This window comes from Meleagris gallopavo, chromosome 5 (genome assembly GCF_905368555.1).
Source record: "Meleagris gallopavo chromosome 5, MGAL_WU_HG_1.1, whole genome shotgun sequence".
NCBI classification, from domain to species: domain Eukaryota; kingdom Metazoa; phylum Chordata; class Aves; order Galliformes; family Phasianidae; genus Meleagris; species Meleagris gallopavo.
In genome coordinates, this window is record NC_139408.1 from 36600734 (window position 1) to 36624590 (window position 23857).

At 40.3% G+C, this 23857-nt stretch overlaps 2 protein-coding genes across 27 annotated transcripts in view; one reads left to right on the forward strand and one right to left on the reverse strand.

Annotated features, from left to right (window-relative positions):
- The window catches only part of SLC25A21 (solute carrier family 25 member 21), a 227000-nt gene extending 218289 nt beyond the window's left edge, over positions 1-8711 (reverse strand). For 3 of the 7 annotated variants that reach the window (XR_014883641.1, XR_014883642.1, XM_085225249.1), the window contains exon 1: positions 8164-8698. Coding sequence is in view for 4 of the 7 variants with exons in the window: in XM_085225249.1 (XP_085081375.1) it covers positions 8164-8230 (67 nt within the window). In the remaining 3 variants the exon portion in view is untranslated. Of the gene's footprint in view, positions 1-8163 lie in introns of all 7 variants that reach the window. The other 4 variants (XM_085225254.1, XM_085225251.1, XM_085225250.1 and 1 more) reach the window with 4 other exon arrangements.
- A 2567-nt stretch (positions 8712-11278) lies between these two features.
- MIPOL1 (mirror-image polydactyly 1) overlaps positions 11279-23857 on the forward strand; it is a 175516-nt gene continuing 162937 nt past the window's right edge. For 8 of the 20 annotated variants that reach the window (XM_085225228.1, XM_085225245.1, XM_085225236.1 and 5 more), the window contains exon 1: positions 11279-11412. The gene's annotated coding sequence lies outside the window, so the exon portion shown is untranslated. Of the gene's footprint in view, positions 11413-11526; positions 11664-23857 lie in introns of those variants that run through there. The other 12 variants (XM_085225239.1, XM_085225229.1, XM_085225241.1 and 9 more) reach the window with 7 other exon arrangements.

The following is a 23857-nucleotide window of genomic DNA, read 5'->3' on the forward strand; positions in this document are numbered from 1 at the left end:
CTTTAGAAGCACCTAATCAATAATGCTTTATTTTTTCTTGTATTAAGAATTATTATTTTGCAAACAGGAGAAAACCTTGTTGACAGATCAGGAAAAATAGGTTGATTTGCTTCATTTTTATCAAGTAGAATATCATCACATTTTATACTAAGGAAGAACATGCCAGATGTAATGTATTGCATATCGATATGTATTTTCTTCATTACTATAAAAAGAAAAAAAAAACAACAACAAAAAACAGGAGAAGCTGTTTTAAGTAAAGACCATCTTATTGCTCACCTAGCATTCCAGTTTTGCTGTTTATTTATTTATTTTTACTAACAGGTAGAATGAGTAATGAGTAGAGCCTCCCCTGCTTGATTCAGGGGAATGTCAAATTCCATTTCAAATCCTAACTCCATTTCCAAGAAGAGAATGGAGCACTCATCCGAAAGACAAAATACTATCGTGGTCCTTAAGTTATTTTGGTTCTGTAACAACAGACCATAAGATGAGTGCGAGGAGCAGGACTATGAGGACTCTCAAAGCTCTCAAGTTCTTCCAGAAGTCTTTTCCTCTTCAAATTGCTTTAAGTCTGAATGGAGAACTGGTTTTGATGAGGAACTGTTCCAAATATGATCTAGTATAACAATCCAGGAAAAACAGATGTTACCTAAGATATACTCACAGAAATATAAAAAGTGTGCTGGACATTGTGTTTAGAGCTTGCAGCACGAACAAGGCAACCATTCTTGTTCACACATTTAGCAAGCCTGACAAAACTGGAGTGTATATACATGTACAAGATCATGCTGACACTTGTCAGCATTTACAGCAAGAAAGTCTTTTGAAAACCAAATTCTTCTAACAACCTATAAGCAATGTGATGCTTTCTTTTGTACTTGTCTCCACAAGGTTAAGCATGAATTTATGTCCTAGGCAAGGCAGCACTGCAAACCAGCCTGAAGAGAACACACACGTAAGGCTGGTTTATCATCACCAACACCTAACATTCATAACCTCATGACTCAGATCTCAAATTAATCTAAAAATCATGGGAACTGCCTTTAAATTATGTTTGTTTTTAAAACCTTTGCAACTTACCATTCTTTGCTTTCATGCTGCAACACTGACATAGAGGATAAGAGCAAAGTTGAACAACCATGACTACACATACAAACTACATACGCATCTTTAGTAAATCTTTACTAAGTATCTTTAATTAAAAACTAAGAAACAAATACGGACAACAGAAAAATATATGAAACTCTGTCACAAGAACACTTGCAATCTGCTGTAATGGGAAGTGAAATATATCAAGCAACAATTTTTTCCAAACTGAAGATACTAAGGCTCTCATTTTGCTTTTGGGACTGTTTCTGTTTGGAGGCACCAGCTACACATTACACTTCAGCACAACAAAAGCAGCAGAAGTCCCGGGAAACTAGGATAACAAAATGAGAAATGATCCACTGACCTAAGGCTGAAAGATGACCCATAAACTATGCTTCCTGCCTAAATGTAGCAGAATGAAAAGGATCCAGACGGAAGAAGGGGGAAAAAAAAAGAAAAAAAAAGGAAAAAAACACCAAAAAAACCCTGTTAACTGTGTAGTTTTAACAATTGAAAAGCAGATCTAAAGGCCAATTACTCCTGTATTTCCTTTCCCACTGTACAGGTTGGATTTCTCAACAGCCTTAAGACTCTTTGAGGTATAACTCCATTGTCCCATCAGGACACTACTGCTACAGGTAGTTCAGCCTTAGGTATTCCAGCTATCAGTGATGTTATATTTAAAAGTAATGGGTGCTCAGGACAAGACCTGCTGTTGAAAAATGGAAGGCATTTTTCCTGCAACTATGTAGCTTTTGACTTCTGTTACAAAAGAAGCCATTGACAGGAATTACAGACCCTCAGTACAGAAACTATTTTGTAGTGACTGAAGTTTAACCTTCTTCTTGTAAAATTGATAACTGAGCATCAGAGAGCGAGAACTCTTGATTACAAATAAGATTAATTAAGGTTAATAAGATAACCATTTTTAAGGGAGAGATTTGACAGTCTGACATGTCACATCCGATGAGCTCTTCAATTTCACTGTTGTGCTAGCTTGAAGTAGAAAAATAACTAGAGTAAGAACAAATGATTGCAAACTAATTGGGACGTCCGAGGGAATGCCACAAAAGGGAATGTCACAGAAACTGAGCTACAGTTCTGAAGAAAGACTTACCTGCAAGTATTTACACATCACTGTAGGTCATGTCCTTGCTAATACTTAAAAGACATTAATTTAAGCTAAAGCAGCCTGTTGTGCCTCTGTCTTAATTGTTTATAAATGAGCAATGAGAGTTTGAAGAGATTTTACCTACATCACATGAAATCTATGGTAAAATAAAGCAATCATCAGGCAAATTCCTCTCCATGAAAATCAGTAGTTAGTTGCACATTGACTGAATTGGGCGAAAAGTTTATCACAAGTTTTCTGACTTACATGTGGTATCTCTGCCTTACCACCACTCTTGGACCTTAATCAGTGATATAACATTCTGATTGTGATCCTCTGTAGGTTTCTCTTTATTACTGAAAGTCAAATTCAGTATCACTGGCTTTGCAGTGCACGTGAAATAAGTATTCACTGATTGTGAATTGTTTTATGTTAAGCTTTACTTTCACAAATTCTAATCCAAATTCCCATATCCTAATCTTCTCACCAGCACCAACCTCAACATACCTTTTTAATCACATTCTACCACAGCACATGACATATTTGGCATCTTATTGTAATACTACACTGCCACCTCGTGGGTAATAGAACAAATGAGTTAAGATCACCATCAATATTCTTCAGGTTTTGAGCACCTGGGTCTTTGTGAGGTGGGTTTTGTGTTTTTGAGATAAAATCTATTGTATTAGAAACTAACAGTAGAAAACATATAACCTTCCTCAAAGCCCTGAGTCTTATATGTACAAAATCTTAAGGATAAATGTTTACTGCACACCACACGCCACTCAAAATCTCAGCCAGCTTTTTTTTTTATGCTTGAGGAAATTTGGAATATATGACATTTTTGCCTACAAAACCTTGACCTTTTACGTTTTCTCTCCACCCAAACTTCTTCTCACCCTGCTTCCAAAGAAGAAATTCCTCTCTGAAACACTAAGCCCAGCGTCTCACAGAAAATCACCTATTCTCAGCCCAGCAGAGAAAATTAGCTTTACTGCTAAGAACAAGTTCATTCCCTTGGAATACTTTAGCTTGCAAGACTTTTTTCCTGAAATTGGTTCTATTTAACTGCTTCCTACTCTTCGTTCGTTAATATAAACAGTTTCTGTTAATGTCCAAAATGCCAGTTTAGTAGAGGCACTGAAAAACAACTAAAACATACTTAGATAATATTTCAACCTTAAGAGACTTCAGAAAAAATAAAGTCTGAGCACTTTAAAACTGTATGGTTTCATGTCAAGATATTTAGCAGCTTTAGCTTTATACTTAGCTAGTTGAAACTACCTCTGAGCATTAAGTGATTATTTTAGTAATATAAGAATGCCAAGAGTATGACTTAAAAGCAATAAAAAAGCAATCAGGAAAACACAAAATGGTCATCCTAAATTTAGAAGAAAAGAAAAAGAAAAAGAAAAAGAAAAAGAAAAAGAAAAAGAAAAAGAAAAAGAAAAAGAAAAAGAAAAAGCGAAAAAAGAAAAAGAAAAAGAAAAAGCGAAAAAAGAAAAAGAAAAAGAAAAACGAAAAAGAAAAACGAAAAAGAAAAACGAAAAAGAAAAACGAAAAAGAAAAACGAAAAAGAAAAACGAAAAAGAAAAACGAAAAAGAAAAACGAAAAAGAAAAACGAAAAAGAGTCAGCAAAATAATCAAGGCAACACCTGGGGGAGGGAGGGAAGTGGAGAATTAGCTGATTTTCCTGCTACTTGAAAGTGCTTCCTATTCTTCCATTATGCTCCTTCTCCCCTTTGTACAGGCCAAACAACCTCAGGTGTTTCACAGACTATGATGGCTGGCATACCTTGCAGTGATTTTTGCCAGCTTAATGCCTCTAGTGATAGGAGGACCAAAAACTGCTTTTAATATTGCATCCAACACTCTTACTCTGATGATTGGTTTTCCTGTTATAGATCTGGTTCAAAGGAGTTGCTGCAATCCAGGATAATCAACTCTGCTTACTCTTGAAATAAAACACCTCTCAGAAGACAAGGTTTGGACTTTCAAAGGAGCTTAAGAGAATTAGACTCCCAAATCCTATTAGATTTCAATGCTGCTGGAAACCTAACTCTTTCAAAAAAAATCAAAGCCCAGAAGTCTAGACAGGGAGAAATCCTGCTGTTTCATGAAGATATGGAGAATGAGGGGGGGAAAAAAGACCAGCTACAGTTATTCTTACACAGAAAGTACATACCTTTATTAAAAACAAACAAACAAACAAACAAAAACCCACAGAAACAGCTCATTCTGACTTGCCCATATTCATTAGGCAATAATAGAAAGCCAGTAGTTCGTGATCATTTATTAAACAGAATTAGGAAACTAAAAACACTGACTTATAGTAGAAAAGTATTTAAAGATGAGTTAAATATTACAGATTTAAAAGACATAATCTTTTGTATTTATCACCTACTACATATAGTAAATAAACGTTTCAACATTTTTACTTCAAAATTAAAGATGATAATCATGTTTATGTGAAGGTATATGGGAGCAAATAAAATTTCAGTTGTATTTACATTACCTGTGGTTTTAGCTAACTGCAATCCATCTGCAATCTTATCACCATTAAAAAAAAAAAAAAAAAAAAAACAAGCAGCAACATGCTAAAACATTCAGGGTAGCCAAATTCAAAACCTTCAACCAAATTCAGCCACTTCACTCAGCCAACAGTCATCTGTGCAATTGTTTAAGATGACATTTCACTCAATCTTTCAAATTGACTCAAGAGCCTTCTCTCTGAATATCTTGGCAAATCTACTCAGGTATCACAGGATGTAATTGGCAGTGTTTGATTCCTTTTTCTGTGGAATGAAATCTCTGTTGATTTTGCATGCAACACTATTTATCGCTTTAATTTCTGCCTCTTCTATGCTGGCAGAAAAAATAATTATTTTCTGATCCTTATGAAACAGAGAAATAAATTATTCTTCCCATTACTTTAACTCTGCATATACAGGGATGCTGAAATAACCATTTTGTCTTCCTAAATATAAAGCAATTCTGCAGTTACAAATTCAAAAGCTCTTCCTTTCACAATGATTTTTACAGTTTAAAGGGTTTGTTTTCTGTTTATTTTTTCCTATAAGTTCCACACGTGCCTTAGTGTACTAATTACCCACAAGAGAAAAGGAGTACACCATCAATTCACTACATTGGAAGGGGCAAAACTTAGTAATGAAGTGCCCCAATTGTATTTCAGTCAAACTCCATCTCTATACACCAAGGCAAGCAAACAAAATCAAATTATTCTCTATTATAGTTGATGAATCCAGGAATCCAAAAGATGAGAGCAAACTGAAAATCAGCAGGAAGAACATACATCAAGACTAAGTAAAACTTCATATTTAAGATCTGAGGTCACCCTCAGAGCTTTCAGCCTACAATGGAATCAAACTCTGAGCTCCACAGAAGCAGATGCACTCTTTGCCATAGACATCAAGAAGGTCTGAGATCGTGTCATGCCTGAGTGTTACAGTTCAGTGGTATCAGAGCACTGACTAAGTTTATCTTTAACTCAGAAATGTCTCAAACACTCAACAGTATGCTAAAATCTTCTCTTTTACAACACCAAATGCTTGCATTTCTCCTTACTTCAGCATGCCAATATCTTCCATTCTATCAGGCTTGTAGACTAGGTGTCAAGCTTGATTTCTTTTCCCCTTCCTCTCTCTTTATCAAGTACATGAACAAGCCCTGACACCTTTCATAAAGCTCCAAAAATTCCTTTCTTCCTGTTCTGACAGTTTAGACTTATCTCTAATCATTTCCCACTTGACCTAGCAAAATCAGATTCTTTTGCATCACACATGCAGATGCTAACTAACTCCTCATTTTACTTATGCAGACATTCATTACACCCACTCTGGTGTACAATTTGTTCTCTGGCTTACCTTGCTACTTTCCTACCACTGTTTTGACAAAGACACCAAATTAGGGCAATAAGCTCTTTCTTAGAGCTTCCTTTCTACACTCCTTTTGCTTAACTGTATGAGATAAGATGATCAGAACTTCTTAAAATCTATGCATTCATCCACATTGTGATTTTTTTTTTTCCAGTTTCCTACTAAATACCAGTCTGTGGTACAGATAGCACAGACACCCTATGGTATTTGTGGTATTTGCACACTAGTAAATATGACAAAGGGCCTGCAAAAAAACACTGTCCTTCTGCAGAGGCAGCCAAAAGCAGTATGGGTTGTCAAAAAGCGATACTGGAAAACTGAATTCGGGAAACCAAGTCCCCTGCATGGATGAAATACTAAGTACACTCTCAGCAACACACCCACCATCCTTTCCTTCCTGCTTTCATCTTCTCCCTGTTGGATCCACACTTGCCTAAAATTTAACAATTGGACTGAAGACCTCAAAGCTAAGGCCTTCCTCTTCTATAAATCACCAAGAATTCCACTGAGTTTCTAAGCATGTGCCATGAATGTTAATATTCAAGTTTCATCCATTTCCCTCCAATACCTGAAAACTCCTCTGTCATAATGTTGCTGTTATTTAAGGATTTAAGGAACAGTTCTTGTTTACTTCCAACCCAATGAGTAGAGATCTCTGCACAGATTCAAGGTCAGTCATGGAGTTAAGGAACATGCCTGACAAGAGACCACACAAACTGTTGCAAGCACTTTAGCAGTACGCTTCTGGATTAAATGCAATAGACTTTCCTTATTATACTTTAAAAAGCGTTAGGTGCAGATCAGTTGTCTCCTTGAAAGGAGAAGGCTCTCACCTTAACATTTAAAAGCACAGTTTTTAGTCCATCTCTTCCCTACACCACCCTCACACATACTTCTGTTTTCCAATTGCAGTCCTTCTCCAAGACTCTCCCTTCAGCTCTGTGACAGTTTTCTTTCCAGTAGGTTAACCAAACTATCCTTCTGCAAACAAGAGCAATTTCTTTAAAGAAAGCAGACTGACTTCAGAGTACAGAAATCAATCAGTCCGAGTCAGTTACATACAGACCCTCAGCTATGAGCAGAGAAATATGTCATTTTGCAGAACAACTGCTGCCGAAACATCTTGGTATCTCACCAGGTTTGAAGAGCCTTCAACAGGCTGGCACTGATTAAATCCTTCTTCTTCCATGGGGAAAGAGGGGGTGGGTACCAAGCAGAGCCTAAAAACATTTTAGGATTTCCAAAGCCACAGAAGAGCTGTGTAAATCCAGCACATGGAAAGGGCCAGGACAGCACGGCTCTTTTCTGTTGTGACATCTCCTTGTCAAAGCCAAGGGCTGAACATTAAGGACTGGAGTCAGGGGCACAAAGAAGAAGCACAACACCACCAAAATGATACATAAAACACAGTTTTCTTCTCTCCATTATAACATAACATGGCAAACACCATGCTGACTGAAAGTGATACTAAAAACCAATTAAAAACACAATGCATAGCTGAGATGCCAACAGGATTTACAAGCACATGCTGAAACAGCAGGATCTGGTATCAACACTCCCCACACCTAACATAAATATTTTAAATTTATTATTATGGAGGGGAAGCAGACTAAAGAAATGACCTAGGAATGCTTTTGCTATTACACAGAGTGATGTGGGCGGCTTTGACGTTTGTAGTTCCCAGTCCAAGTAATGTAACGTAAACTACAGCTTCCCTGCAAACCGATAAGGACCCTTCCTACACGCCACCGCGTCCCACGAGGGTTGAGCGGTTGAACAGCGGCCTTATCGCCCGGGGGCTGCGGAGTGTGCTGAGGGCGATACGCTGCAGATGCCCGCCCCCGGGGGGGCAGCACGCTTCCAGAAGTTACCGCAGCGATCCGGCAGCGCTGCCCAAGGCAGCGGGACCCTCGAGACCCCCTGCTCCAGGGGCCAGCCGTCTTTCCCGCTCCCGCCGGGGGAGGAGCCGTAGCCTCGAGGAGCCGTTCCCCACTGCCTCGTGCGGCGCGGCGGGACGGGCGGTTTCCCCGCCGTGGGCCCGCGCGAAGGGAGCGTGCACTTACCCGCCGAGCCGCCGGCGGCGATCTGGTGAGAGGCCTCCTGCAGGAAGCCGCGGGGCTGTCGAGCCATGCTGACCGCGCCGAGGAGGTCGGCTGCCGGAGAGTGGCTGCGAGCCGGGGCCGGAGCCGAGGCCGCGCGGGGCGGGAGGGGGGCAGAGCCGTCCCGCTGGAGCCAGGGGGAGGCGGGAGCCGCGGTTATCTGCGGGGGGGCCGCGGCACGGCCCGGGTAGAGCCGGGCCCTGCCCTCTGCCCGCCGGCCCCTGACGGCCGCAGCGCGGGGTTCAGGCTGGCGGCTGAACTCTGGCTCCGAGCCGCTGCTGGCCGCGAGCCCGGCAGCCCTTGGCACTGCTGGGAGAGCGGCCGTGTCCTGTTAGCGCGCTGGCGAAGGAGCTGCCATCTCCACCGCCTCGGCCCATTTACTACTTTGTGGGGTTTGTGCCGCTCTGCACGCGCTTCCTGCAGTCCCAGTCCCCGCCGGGGCTGAGACCCAGCGAACGCCCACCAGTTCCTCAGTGTTCTGCTTTCAGGAAGCGGCGGTGGTGCCATTTGGCTCACTTACCATCTTCCTGAAGCGCACTGTGCTGTAAAAACCTTTGGACTATGGCTGCCACTCTTTGGTGGTCAAAGGACACGGGGATTTGGAGTGGACAGTGCATGCGTCATGCAAACCCACAGGCTCAGCTGAAGTTCCCTGGCCTTGAGCACTGTGACATTCAGCCCTGGTTCTGACAGACTCCAGCGTTATTCCTGCAAAGGCCAACCAATGCTTTTCAGAAGATGCCAGGATACAGTGCAGGGGGTGATATTGGCCAGAGGCTCTTCCCTAGAGTCTGTGTGGGCACGGCTACACTGTTGAAGGGGAGATCACCTGTATGGATGTGGAGCAGCCAAGGGCGTTTATTCTCAGGGCTAGACATTGGGCATAGGTGTACATGTCAACATATCTGTTGTTGCTGTATTTTCCCTACCTCTGAGTAGCACTGTGGTTTCTCATAGTCCTCTCCATTTTTCCCTCTAATACTGCTAATTTTTATTAAGCCAACAGAAGGTTTGTCCATTCAGCTCAAGCTTGGTCCTTTTCTAACAGTGAGAAGATACTTACATACAAGCATGGTTCCATTGGTTTTGAGGAGAGAAAAGAGCTAGTGTTGATCTCAATGGTACATTTATTAGAGTTAAGAACATAGATTTTAAAGGAAATGTCTCTTGAATAAGATTCTAGATTGCTGTTAACCACTCACATGTATAACTCAGGTTTAATTTGTTTTCTTGTTAACACAGACGAGAATATTCATTTTGAGTCAAAAATCCTTCACATTATCTTCAAAATGATTCCATTAATGACCTTGAACTTTATGAAATAAAACTAGGAGCCTAGATTAGCTGGCACATCTCCAAAAGAAAGGAAAAAGAAAGATAGTTTTTGCGTCCTAATTTTTTTACTTCACTACAGGGAAAACAAAAACAAACAAAAAAGAAGACAACACCACCACAGTTTGCTGTTATCTCACCAACTCAACAGTTTAAGACTAAATTCTCTTAAAAGCATTATTTGTAACAAGATGTATATTATATATTCCTGCAGCACAGCTACTAAAAGCAAATGTTGGTACTCAGTTCTTTTTCTGTTAGAAAAGGGATCTGTGGTCCACCTCATTCACTGGGAAATAACCTGTGTACACACAAAAACCCATAATGTTCTGTGATGAGGTGCAATTTGAGAAGGGAATATTCTTTAATTGTCTACAAGTGGGTTTTGTGCATAAGGTTTTGAAACTGCAGTACTTTCATCCCTTCATTCACCTTTCTGAGAATCATTTGCCAAACCTTTCCTGTTTTCCTGTTTTGAGAAGCCATTGCAGGTACCTTAGGATTTGGAAGTCAAAACTTAAATAGAACTTAATAAAAATATATTTGGAAAATGCTTCCATGAAGTCTGCTGTTGAAGTGTTGTTCTGATAAGTTAGTTTGTAGAGTGCCTGTGTGTGTGTTGTGACAGTTTAGCAACAAATGTTGCTAAGTGACTGGAAGTTCCAAAGATAAAATGAAACGCAGCCTTCAACAATTTTGAAAAAAAGAGAAAAGGGAAGTCCTTATTGTTACTGTAAAACACAAGAAAATACAAAATATACACAAGAGTTAATAAAACAATAAAATTGAGCTATAATATTCAGTTAGATAATTTGCATGCATCACCAAAGAAACAATAACTTGAATTCTTTGATATATGTAAGCAGAATGGGGATTGCTGTGGGAATGCAGAATAACTTCCTAAAATTAAAGAACTTCTAATGTGTTGACATTTAAGTAATTGAAATCTCAACTTCAATGTTTCATTAACGTTAGCATCAGTTCCCTTGGTTTTGCTCTTTGAGACTGCTGTTCAATTAAATACAGCAGGATCACCAGTTCTCCAGTGTTTGGTATCAACAAAAAGCAGATGCTGAAACATCACTACTTCATTTATTGCAGGAATGTAGGTCTCACTATGCAATGCTTCTTTCATACAGATAGCAAATCCAGTATTAAGCTAGACTTGTTGGAGTTGTTCAACAGTCAGGAAAATTTGGAGTTGACCAGATGAAGAAGCTGTTTGGTTAGAGTTGTTGTCTGCGCAAGGTGTCACTGCAACAAAAAGGTTTACATAAAAATGTGCTTGTATTTAGAACACAAATCCGTTGACCCAGGCATCGTTAAATTCTCGCATATATTGCACATCTCCCTCCCTACGCCCCCTCAAATAGGCAGCGTTCCCATTATGTAGGTTTCCCAAAGCACTTTCAGGCTTAATCCCATTTCCATGTGGCCTCTTCCCAAACCAATGCGGCTCTCCATCGCCTTGGCGGCGCTTCTCTTTCCATAGGCGGGGAATACCGCTCCTCGCCAGTCTGGGCAGCACTCCAGCGCTAACCCCTCCGAAAGAAAACAACTTTTTCCCGTGCACGGGAGGACAGGCCGGCCAGACGCCAGCTGTGTCTGCGCACCCCCTCCGCAGACCGACCTCAGCCTTGCGCCACCTCGTCCCGCCCGCACGGCGGCGCCGGCTGCCCTGCATCGCCCGGCCCGAGTCCGCAGCCACCCCCGCAGCTATGCCGTGCCCCGCCCTCAGACCGCGGCCCCACCGCCGGCCCTTGCACGCTGCGCGCTCGTGGGGGTGGTGCGTTCGGCCCTCCTCCTGCCGCGGCCGCAGCTCTCGGGCTTTGTTGTGAAGGCTGCACGCCGGCAGCTTGCCCGCGGGGGAGGAGCGCGCAGGTAACGGGGCTGGCGGGGCGCTTCCTTCGGCTGCTCCGCGGCGCTCGGGTTCCAGCTTGGCCCCTCTCCCGCGGCGGGGCCCCGCATTGTGCCCGCAGCGCTTCTCCGCCCCCTCGGCCCTCCCCGCCTCCCGCCGGGCCTGCTCTGCCACCGGGTCAGCGGCTGTACGGGACGAGGGTGCGCGGCGTTGGAGAAGCGCTGGTCGTTCCCCGTATGGCTGGGAAAGTGGGAAGCGAGTTGGCCGCGCAGGGGTACGCGGCTCGGAGTGCGGAATGGTGTCAGCTCGGTGGGAGAGGGCACCACGGGCAGCTGCTCCTCCGGGGGGGAAAAGTCACGGGGGAAGCTCGGGGTTACTCCTCCCCGAGCAAACCGGGGAGGTCAGAGCTGGGTGCTGTAGTCGAGCAAGAACGGGTTGCGGGCAGCACTCAGAATTGTAATGCGTTAAAAAGAGAGGAAAAACAAAACAAACAGACAAAAAGCCACCCACGTGCATTAACAAATACCAAAGTAAAGCTTGTAGGTCGGTCCTTGAGGACATGTTTTAATATGGCAGTGCGCACCCTTGGATCGACAGGAAACCACCGTTTTTATCTTCTTTGTTAATTTTAACACGCTGTGTCACTGACTTAAATATTTTGTAAACTTGTAGGGAAAGTTAAAACGAAGTCTAAATTGTTAAGATAACGTACTGTGTGAAGTGGCTGGCCATTCTGTTTTTATTTTGGTTTTGTTTGCATAACAAAAGGTAGCCGTGCACAATGAGGCCCTTCGGCCGTTAGGCAGAGGTGTGAAGCTGACCCTTGTACACGGGCAGTTACGTGAGCATGGTGGGAAGCAGCTCTTCTGCCCATCGCCGATTTCATTCTCTTGAAAGTAATGCGTTTGCCTTACCTGTCCAGCTGAGGATAAGTGACTGCAGTTCTAGGTGCAGTATAGTAAGTGAATGTGAGGGCTGAGCTGTAACAATCACGTACCGTATTTCAGAAGGGACAACTTCTGCTGCAGGCTTGGGGGAAAGAGATGGAGCTATAAAGCTGTGCTGCATCTGAACAGCGACAGCATTACTGAAGGGACTGCAGCCCTTCCCAGAACTTTGCTTGCCTGTGGCAAGAACAGACGGGAGCAGAGCATCCTCCTGCCCGTTTCTTACTTGTTTTGTCTAGTTTATTCTAAATGCCCAGACTGGTAAGCCTCAAACCAAGCTAGTGGATCTCGTGGTCAAGAAGGCGATGTAGTCTCTTATATTTAATGAACAACTCCTTATTGTGTGCATTTCTGTATACCCTTTTTGAAATTGTTAAAGTTTTTCATGCAGCAACACCACGTTTCTTTTTATAGCCTATTTCTGATCCCCATCACAGTTTGCAGTGAGAACAACTCTCCCATCTTAGTGGGTAGAAAATGAAACTTTAATTCATCCCCAGTTTTCAGAACTAACTAGGCTTCTTGATGTGGTTAGATTGTTTAAATTATTACTTTTCTCTTTTTGGAGAAGGAAGTGTTACTCTTGTTCTTTGCCTTCTGTTATTCTCTATCCATTTTTAGAAATCATTCTGTGCTAAATTAGAAATACCTGATTAGGCTGTCAATTGATTTACTTAACCAAAACAAAAGAAACAAAACAATTTTGTTGGGCTTTCCTTGCAGCTAGGCAGTTGGGTTTCTGGCAGTTACGGGAGTGTGGAGTTAATACTGTCTGACCCAGCCCTGGTCTTTAGTGTTGTGTTTTTGAGAGTCATGAAGTTGGTAGAAACACAAAGAAACATTCAAAGCTTGATAGAAAGTGCCAAAGGGGTGAGAACATGGTTTTTGATGCTGGTATGTGGAAATAATCATTAAGTTATTAATTATCACAAGAATCAAAAGAAAGAAGATAAACATGAGCTGAGAGTAAAGGGCAATAAATGTTTAAAAACTTATTTCAAAGAAGGAAAGAAACAAACAAAAAAAACCCACAAAACCAGTGCGTTAACAAACTTTGGCACATGGTAATTTTGCAACTCCTGGAAGTATCATCTGTGGCACTGGCTGATTCCTTTTGAAAGAAAGGATTCAGCTGTGAAAGGAGCCAGTGTGCATGCTCATTTATTAAGAGGGGTCTGTGCTGCTTTGATCCACAGTTTGTTACATGGTAGGACGGTTTGCGTGCTCCCTACTGGCATTGTGGTCCATGGTATGAAACTATAGCAGCAGGCTTCTGTTTGTCATGGTGGCACTTAACATAGACTTTTACATATTTGTTAAAAAAAAAACAAAACAGGTTAAAATGGAAAATAGTAATTACTGCAAGGTGGTGGCATAGGTTGCACACCACTAACGTGTGTTTCTGTAGGGAAGGGGATGAATGGTGGAATCCCCACATGAACATACAGCCTAACATCATAAGAACTAGCATCTGGCTTCCTCTTTTCTGTGAGTGAATCTGCCGTGTGACACAGCAGTAACACAATTTTAACAAGTCAAAAAATAAAAACAAGTCAACCTGTAGGCTGGCAGATACACATTTTTTTGTTTAGGCAATTCTTAAAAAGAAAAGCGTTTCTATATATATGGGAATCCATTTAGAGTGAGAGTGCATCTGACAGTGTTGGTATGCATCAGCCTGTTGGGCAGTCCTGTAACGAAAAGGAGTCTTGAGAAGATATAAAAGAAGGAGCTTTGACCTGTAGTACAATGATTTTGGTTTTTAGGGAATTGTCTAAAGAAAAAAGGCAGAACACAAAAAAGAATCTGTTTGTTGTTGCTGAGATTTATACTAGAAGTTCACGTTGACAAACATAATTCTGTTGGCAACTTTTTGCATAGTTATAATTATCAGTATGTACGGGGAATGCAATTTTAGCAGGCAATAAATTACATTACACTGGTTCTTAATGTTATTTTCTTATTAGAAAGAAGCCCACATCTATGACATCGTTTAGCTGGAGTACCACTTGCTAGAGTAGCAAATCAAGGAATAAACACAACTTGCCTTCAGGCGAGTGGCAAAATTTCCACTAGTTACAGGGAAATAGGATTATGTTGTAGGTGTGGAAGAAGTAATTGGTAATGACTTCAGTTCCTGGAGGGGCATTAATTCTTGTACCATGAAATCCGTACTGAATTGAGTTAAGGAGATCCATGTAACATGCTGGTAGACAAATGTTGTCCTTTCTGTCCTTTTATGTAAATCTGTTGAGGATAGAATTTGATCTTTAAGTTACACATTCATTTAAGTTGTAATATTTCAGCCAGCTATGCTCTAATTTAAATGTTAAATGTGAAATAAATTAGAAAAATCTAATCTGCCTCGGTAGTGTAACACTGGGACAAAGAAAGATTAAAATATTTGGTTATCGATTAGTTCTGTGGAGGAAGGGGGTGGCAGTTCCTGTCAGAATTCATGGAAGGAGAGCATGGTTGTGTGGGAATATAAACTGGAGATTCTGTTATACTCTGCCACATGGAAGTTTAATAAAGGATTGCTGCACTTGAAGCCAACAGATTGAATTTTTAACGGTCTTTTTAAAATGTAAAAATCCAGTGATGTATGTTGATTTGTAGTTTATAAATAACAATGTCCACTTGTAAAGAGAGGGTTAAGTGCTGAAGAACTGCTTCATGGTTGGATATATGTGTGGATTTCACTTTGTGGGATCAAACCCATAATTTCTGTTGTTAACTATGAATCTAAAAAATGGTACTGGTTTGGCTTGGATTGGCTTAGGAAAAGGGCATGGCAGTTGAAATGTTTGTAAATGAAAAGTATTACTTATTTTTTATGTTGGCTGAGCACAATGGAAAACATTATTATTCCTCATTTCAGTTTCTAGTGAACAAGTTAAATGTGTATAAATATTTGTATAATGAATATTGACTGCTCTTTTAGGTGTCTGGTTTGTTTCCTCTGGGAGTCATCAGCCCTGCTTTAACTTGCTTTCTTTACACTGTTTCCAAATCTTGTATTTCTTCTCTCTCTTTGTTAATTCTAACCTACCAACAGGTGAGAAAGAGAGAGTCTTCTTGCTGCTTACACATTACATCTGATAGTAAATACCAGTTTGTGTCATGTTTTTCTTTTTTTGTTCCCCCATTTAGATTTTTAGATTTAGAAGCTTAATTGATGTGTAGAAAGGTAAGTGTACTTCCCAAAGGAAAGTGGTAACTCAACTTCTAGCTGAGAGTCCCTAGAGATGTGAAAGTGCTGACTGAGCATAATTGGAAAATTGCTCTAGGACTTACTAGTGGTGATTTAAATGCTATTGAAGGCAGTTACGCAAATTTAAGTATTTTCATTTTAAGCATTCAGTTCTCTCAGCAATGGCATTTGTAGATATAAATTTTATAAAGAGCTATATATGTTTTTTTTAAAATGTACCGCTAGTCTTACGTGAAAGAGATTGGATGGTGAAATGTAGAGGAGATGCATATCCTAGTGGAGTATCCTGTCTGAATGTTGTCATTTTTATTGCTGTCACTGCATAAATTAAATTTATCTTCTGGTAAAGTTATTAGTATTACTTTTAGAGAGGCATGCTTATTTTCTTGAGTACAGTTCTTAATTTCTGATTTTTATGATCTACAGCTGCACTTGCTTTAGGATTCTGTTTCTCAGTGTGATGTCTTTGTGGTTTGCATTCGAGTAAGCAGAAATTGCTGCTTCTATAGGATTTTTCAGCATTAAGTTCTTGATAGGTGAGAATGTGTTAACTTGTTTATATAAATTCTAAGATGCAAGCATGAAAAACAAAGTAATATTTTCATTGTGGTTAGCTGTAATGTACTTGTGCATGTATGTGTGCAGATGGAGGCACTTCTTCCATTTGCCATTGTAAGGTTGTGGCTTCCCTTGTGTATGGGAACTGTTGAGTCACGGCCTGAACCACTAATTGATCACCTGAGGAAAGGACTAAGTCAGCTGTGGGAGCACAGGTGAAGGTAATTCACTTGTGTGACCAGAAGGGGTGGAGCTTCTACGCCCCATTTAAGGGCTAACTGTCACTGGGGAAGGATCTCTTTCTGGAGATCCCTCCTCTGTGGAGTCTCTCCTGCGAACCTAGGTCTTGGGATATAGGTAAGCATTCCTTTCCTGTTTGTTTCTTTTCCCATTTTCACCATGATAATCTTTCCAGCTGTAACACCAACTGTAACAGCTTGTCTGAAGAGGTTGACACAAGCACTACATGTTTGCTCCTTCGTACCTTACTTGTAAAGAGGAAAACAGTGCTATGAAACATCTACTGCAGCTTTAAGATATATTGGATGTATATTTCTTAAAAATAAATAAACATGAAAGATGGGAAGGACAGACTTCAGTCTGAATCTCAGCACTTTCAGTATGCCATCTGGTAGCAAACTAAATAAAACAAAAATAAAACGCATGTTTCTGTCTACTGGGCAGCTGATTCATAGTTATGGGAAAGTTACGCAGTTCTAATTAGGCAGTAGCTGAAATTGTTTTATGTGGTGTTTTGAAGTGTGGTACCTCATACAGAAATGTTTCCTGGTACTGAATTTCTTTATTCAGATTATTACTAAATGATTGACAGAGGTGTGGTTTCAAAGACATTCAGTGTAAGCAAAGTAGAATCAATAGTCAGAATCCAATTAGCATCTGCTTTCACATATGTCAACTGACTTTTATTCCACTTAATAATTTTTTAATTATTATTTTGCTGCAAATTGTCAGGATACCATAAGCTTGCTGTTAGTGTAAACAGTTAAGAGAATGAAAATGAGTCTTGAAGCAGTTAAATACTTAGTTTGCATGATCTACGTCTAAAGGAAAATAAACACTTATTAATAGATCTGTATGTGTGGATCTGTTTGTAATGGCATTTATTTTCATTAGACCACAGGAATCCTGAAGTTAAACTTTTCCCTTTGCACCTGATTACATATGATGAAGGAGGATGTGGTTCCACACCTACATCCTCCTCAACTGATGTCACTGTTCCTTAAAGAGACCTCAGCAACCCCATAGTTGTGCTTAGTTATATGTTAAAATGCATTTGGATTAAAATTTGAATTTGGGAAGTAAAAATCCACTTTTCAGGTTCAAATTATGTTTTTTCTTCCAGTTAAAAGAAAAAAAGGCAAGGAAGCATTCTAGTCTGATTCTGTAGTGCTTACAGCTGAATTCAGTGTAGGAGACTTTGTCCACGAGTCTCTTCAGATATCTTTAGGGGGACAAGCTGGGCCCTAGGCAGGGCTGTGTGCTTGTTGCTGTCTTCTTGCACTGCTCATTGCTTCTGTGGGATGTCCCATAGTGCCTGGGTTTTGTCACTCACCACTGCATCCCTGCCTTCCTGCTGCTATGTCTCTTGGCTGTTCCCAGTGTTCCTGGCTGAAGTAGTCTCCTCTTTCTCCTCTTTTTCTGGGGAGGTGTTTAGGGTGTTATGATGGAGGGGATACAGGTCTTCCCCTGATTCTATTATCTGACCTCACTGTCCTGCAGCAGTTGGTCCCTCTCAGATGACTTACACGTTTAATAACAAAGGAGGAGGCAGGGACAAGGTGTGGAGCCCACAGTCCTTTGTGCGCCATCTCTTTTCTTGCACCAAGTCCTCGGTGAGCTGCAGGCCTTCCCAGGCAGCATTGGAGGGGAGAGCAACTCCCTGTCAGCCTGTGAGCAACTCTCCTGGCAGGGAGACCAACGGGAATGGAAAGCAGAGTAGAGTCAGCAAGGCAGGGAGTAGAATCGTAGAAATGAAGGCCACCTGTTACTCATATCCCAAACCATGCAGAAATACAGGTAATTTTCTAAAATTTTCCTACACTTACACGCGTACGCAGCAGCAGCAGCCAAGCTTGAGTACGAGGCTTTCGCCAGCAGGTGGCGCTGTGCGCTGCATGCCGGGGCCGAGCGGGGCCGACAGGAGGAGCCCCGGGCGGCTCGAGCGCCACATGGGCACCCGCCGCCCCCTGCTTAGCGGCTGTAGCTCTTGGACACGTCCCACCTGCGGCGCGGTGGCGGCGCTGTGCTTCGCTGCTCAACTCGTTGCTGCAGTGGATGAGATTTGCTGACGTCTGTGGGGTCGCTTGTAAAACTCAAGAATACCTGAACTGCAGACATTTCTTTAGAAATAAGTTTACCAGATGCAGCCCTGTAGGCAGATTCATTACTGCTCCAGTGTGGGGAGAGTTACTTAATTAAAGAAATGAGGTACAGCTCTTAAAGAGACAGCACAGGATAATGTTTTAGAGGTAAATTTTTTTGTTTGGCATTGTTTTGCTTTAGGAGTTTGTTTATTTTTTTGTCTGTGCTTTTTTTTTTTTTTTGAGGGTTTTTTTTCGAGGGTTTTTTTTTTTTTTTTTTTGGTCTTTTTTTGCTGTCAATTAGTATGTACTTCAAAACCTACTGGATTAGGGTTGCACCTGCTCTGTGTAATGCATATCCTGCACTCCTTATTTGAAACTGATGGACTGATGTTTACATTTCAAAACAGTGCAAAGGGTGTGTGTGTATCATGGTGCTCTGGCTCTGACATATGTCTGTGCAGTAGCACACCTATGCCTTACAGCCTGACAGAGAAATACAGCCATCCCCACAGACTGCAGGGATGTTTGGTGGCTGCAGGAACACCAGGCTGAGCTGCAAGCTGAAGTAACCTTGGGAATGTGTTTCTGTTTGCTGATTATCACACACATGAAACCTGCATTCAGCTGTTAGGGAATGAGGGTAGAAGAGATTGTGAAAATGTTTGTCAGAGAAATTACGGATTTAAAATTGTACTGAAATGCTGTAATTTGATTAGCTTTATTTGCTTTGATGGTTAGTAGTCACTTTTGGTTTGGAAAAAGGAAATTGTGTTTGTTTGTTTTAAAATGGCAGATTAGCAAACTGTAATACAACACTGAAGTGTCAGTCCTGCTTGGCGCATGCTCCCCAAAGTGCAACAAAATGTGAGTCTGTGAAACATACACATAAAGCTTCTCACTTCTCTTTGTATTTACCATTGATAATTGCTAGTAAAAAATAAAGACAATTACAATTGTCTTGTTCAAACAGTATTCTTTTTCTTTCTAAAAAAAAGTTTTCTGAAGTTTTTAAGATAGCACTTATTTTCAGCCAACTGTGTATAATTAGACTTTCCAGAACATTGTGATAACGTACGAGGAGATCTGAAGTCTGTCCCTGAAACACATCAGTGATGCGTTTTTAAGAGTAGTTTAAAAAAAAAAAAAAATCTGTGGAAACACTGAAGAGTTTGCATTTGGGCTGCAGCACTTAGAAGTGAGCTGTTTTGAAGAGATTGGATTGTGTCAGACATCTGGGGAAAACACTTTGTCAGTTGCTTTGCTAATATTTTATAAGCAGTTAGAATTCAACCAACAAAGATCATCTTGGACCGTTGGCCTTAAGTTTAGGTGGGGATGGGAAGTGCAGCTGAGGATCCCATTGGGCCAGAGATCAGGAAGAAAAGTGATAACTCCTTCAAATCCCCTTTCTCTTGGAGAGAAAAACAGAAATAATCTTGTGCAAATAGTCTGTAGTATAAAACATCAGAAGTCCAAGTGTCCAGCAATATCTGTTATCCCTTTTCAACATCAGTAAAATATCCAAACATTATGATGAGGATGATGGTATGTACGTTCAGTTCTGAGGATATTACCCTGGATAGTGTGATGTAGAGGCAGAAAGCATTTATCTGAAGCCAAACGGAGGTTATATCGTTTGGACAGCACAAGTGTGAAAACCGGTGTGGTGCCAGAGGCTGGGATGTTAGCACAAAATATAAGCTGTGGAAGAATGTAAATATATGCGTTAAGTGTATGTTTATGTAGTAATCTTACAATTATTAAGGGAAGGTTTGCTAAGTTTTAGCTCATGTTCTTGGTAAAGGACTACTTTCTTTTGGGGATGGAGGGGACTTTATAGGGAATAGTTGGTAAAATTTTCAGTGAGATACAGGATAGAGCTGAGGAGACAAATGGACCAGAAAATAACATGCCAACAACTGTTGGCTCTTAGAAGAAAAAAAAAAAAAAAAAAAAAAAAAAAAAAAAAGCTGCTTCATAATCTTGTATGAAACATGGAATGAGTGACAGAATCAACAAGATGAGGTTTAGTGGTTGTTAAATGTGGCGGGGGGGGGGAGTGAAAGACAAGCCTTCATTAAACTTCTTGGCCTTAAAATGTTTTTGATATGAAAAACAAAGAAGTCCAAACGCACCTGCCAGTGCACAGTGAAAATCATGATGAGGTGACTGGTAACAAATGTTTTTCTATGCTCCGTGCATCAGTAGAATTTGGCAGTTGCCTTGAAGAAAGCGAAGACTAAATCTGTGTGTTCAACATTCCTCATGTATCAGCACCTGCTTCTTTTGAGAGCCGTTTAGATTTTACAGAGTGCCTGAAGCATTAGCAGAGAAATACAACAAATGTTTAATAGCAGATATTGAAGGAAGATGATGGAAATGTAGAGCTAGTAGTTGTGGAAAACTCTGGGAAGATCGAGGGCTTCTGGGGTTTGGTTCCATCTCTTTTAATCCAAAATATCTCAGGTGGTAACTGAACATGGTAATTCTGAATTACGATATAGGCAGAAATAATAGATTTTTCTCCTGACAGTCAAGAGCATCTCAAAGAACTGTAAAAGATTGTCCATAAAATAATATGAGATTTCACTTCATTTAATAGGTGACACTGAAGTGGGGGATGAATTCATGGTAACAGTACCCCTTGGAGAGCTCAAAGTAGGACAAAGTACAACACTGCAGAGACCTCTGGTCCTTTGCACTCACTAGATGTGATACAGCAACTGACGGATAAAGGTCTCCTGAGGTCTGAGGGGTTTCTGAGTGCAAATGAGGGGATACAGAACACTTACACTACTGCAGTCTTATGCAAAAAAATATATATTTTTTTTGCATGAGATTCTTGAACTTTTTCTGGCTTAAGTTTGCATCTCAGCAATAGGACAGAGCAGACTTTTAATATTTGGGGTTTAATGTTCATTCAAAAAGCTTGCTAGATCTAATGCAAAGCATCTTGTGAAATATTCATTTTTCTGTTCTGTTAGTAAAATATATGTGCTATATATAATCTGGCCCATGCCATGTGGGCTAATTATCCCTATTTGTGGTACTTTTAACAATAAGGGAAACTAGCAGAATAAACTGGCACGATACTGACATTTATGAAGTAAACAGTACAGACTATACTATTCATGGAGATGTCCCAAATTTTAATTGAAAAGTGCATCAGGCAGCTAAGAGGGAAAATCAGCTGACAGTTAAAATATTTTAAATTGTGTGCCTCTGTCACAGACTTTTCTCAATGCTGAATGACTTTGAGGGTGATTTTTTTCTTATTCCTCTTTGGAAGTGGATTATACAAGTTGAAAATTGTGCTTGCTTCCTTGCGTAGTTTTTTAAAGATAATCTGATTCAAAATGCTGTTACCACTTCTTATCCAGCAATGAGCAGCTCTCTCTACTCCTTCTGCTAAGGCACAGATTGCAGATGAATGTTACAAAACCCCTTCTTCCTCATTTTCTTGTTTGTAGAATAGATCTGAATTTCCAGAAGGAGATGGTGATGCATCCCAATCGTTCCTGCAGTAACTGTTTGCAGTCTGATATGGGATGAATATTCCCATTTGAGCTTGGATCAAAAGTTTTTGGTGCTTGTATCTTTTCTTAAATAGTGTAACTTGCCTTCAAAATATTTTAAACTTATTTTACACTATATATACGTGTATATTTCTATTCATATATATGTACTGAAAGTAATTTTAAATATGCCAATATTAGGATTTGTAACTGTTTATTTTCTATAATCTGGCCATGTTAAAGCTATAGTCTTTTTAAAAATGTCTTTAACTGTTGCAGTGTGATTTTACTGAAGGACTTTGTTGATCAGTTTTTCTTAGTTTGAAAAAGCTATTCGAGAACCTCCGTACCTATTTTTGCATAAAATCTAATGACAATATGAAAAAGATGCAATCCAATTCAATTTTCTTGATGTATTTAACTGCTTTAATACCAGATGAACAACTTGATTTTTATGTACATGAAATTGCCTATACAGATGCCTTGACAAAATGCTTTAATCACTTATTTGCTCATATCCTATGATTTTATAGTTAACTTGGGAAGTAAGAGTAATCATTTTTGTTGTATGCTTTTGTGAGCTGGATGTAAATTAATTACAGAAGTACAGTGTCAGCATGAATTAATTATGCAAGTAAGCCGTATGGCTATTTCATTATTTTATTTAAATGGCAATAGCTTGAGAAGATCTTTTGTCTTAATAGATTAGCCAGAATTCATTTGAAAAAGTCTTAGTATGTTTAAGGTAATGGAAAAAAAAAAAATTGCTTTCAGTACATCCTAGCAGAGATCCTGTTTAAAACGGATGACAGCCTGTCACGTTCAGTAGCATATCAGTCATCAGATTTATTCTAATTCCTTAAGCTGAACATTTCATTCAAGCTTGTAGATTGTCTTGTCAAGCTACCAAAAGCTTCATAGCATTTCTGTCAAGCATATAGTTGCACCAGCAGTTCACAAATAAATGCTAAGCTACAAAAATGTTGTTTATTTTCTTTAACATTTTATTCAGATAACTAAACTGTTCTCTCATGTTATTTTTTCTTCATCTGTTTATCAGAAGGCATTCCAGGAGCTACTTTCTAAACATGCCTCATCCTGACCATACCCACTTCGGGCCAGGGGCCATTGTTTGTGGATGTGTTGTTTTTACTCATAGCAGTCTAGACCACCGTGCTTATGACATTCCTCCTGTAATCACGAAGGTCCAGTGAGCAGCTTCATTTCCTGCATATGTGAAGAAATGCCACTGCTGCTGTGCATGAGGTCCTTGTATAGTCAGTCCTGCTTTGTGGCACTTAATGGTGGTGGAGTTCTGACCATATGAGAAGTCAAAATTTTGTTATCAGACCAAATGGTTATGGCATTCTCCCGTTTATTCTCCTGTTTATTCATCAGAATCTCTTTGGAATTTTTTTTATGCTTTACTGGCACTTGCGCACACATGGTGTAGCTGAGTTGGGCTCCTTGCTTCTGTTTCAGATCTGCTGCCTTCAAGGGAAGACATTTTTCTTGTGGTGTTTTTTTTTTTTTTCACCCCTTCTTTCGAGTCTTCTACTTTGCTTAAAAGAAAACTTCTATGCAAATTTCTATCACTTGCATACAAAGTGGTTGAGTCTGCACAGTAGTGAGAACTTGTCTTGAGGCACAGTTGCTTTCTTTAAAATCGAGATGCGCAACTCTAGGGTAGTAAGGCACTAGGAATTGATTATTTGAAGCAATGCTTATTAATTTGCACTAAAAAAACCTAGCCTACAAACTGCTAGGTTACAATATTTGTATGATTCATACAAGCTCCAAAAATTGTTCAGTGAAGTGAGTTCTCATGAAAGGCATGTGTCCAAGTTAGATTGATCTCTATATCAAACTGCTAATGCTGTGACATTCATTATGAAGTCGTGACTGCCCTT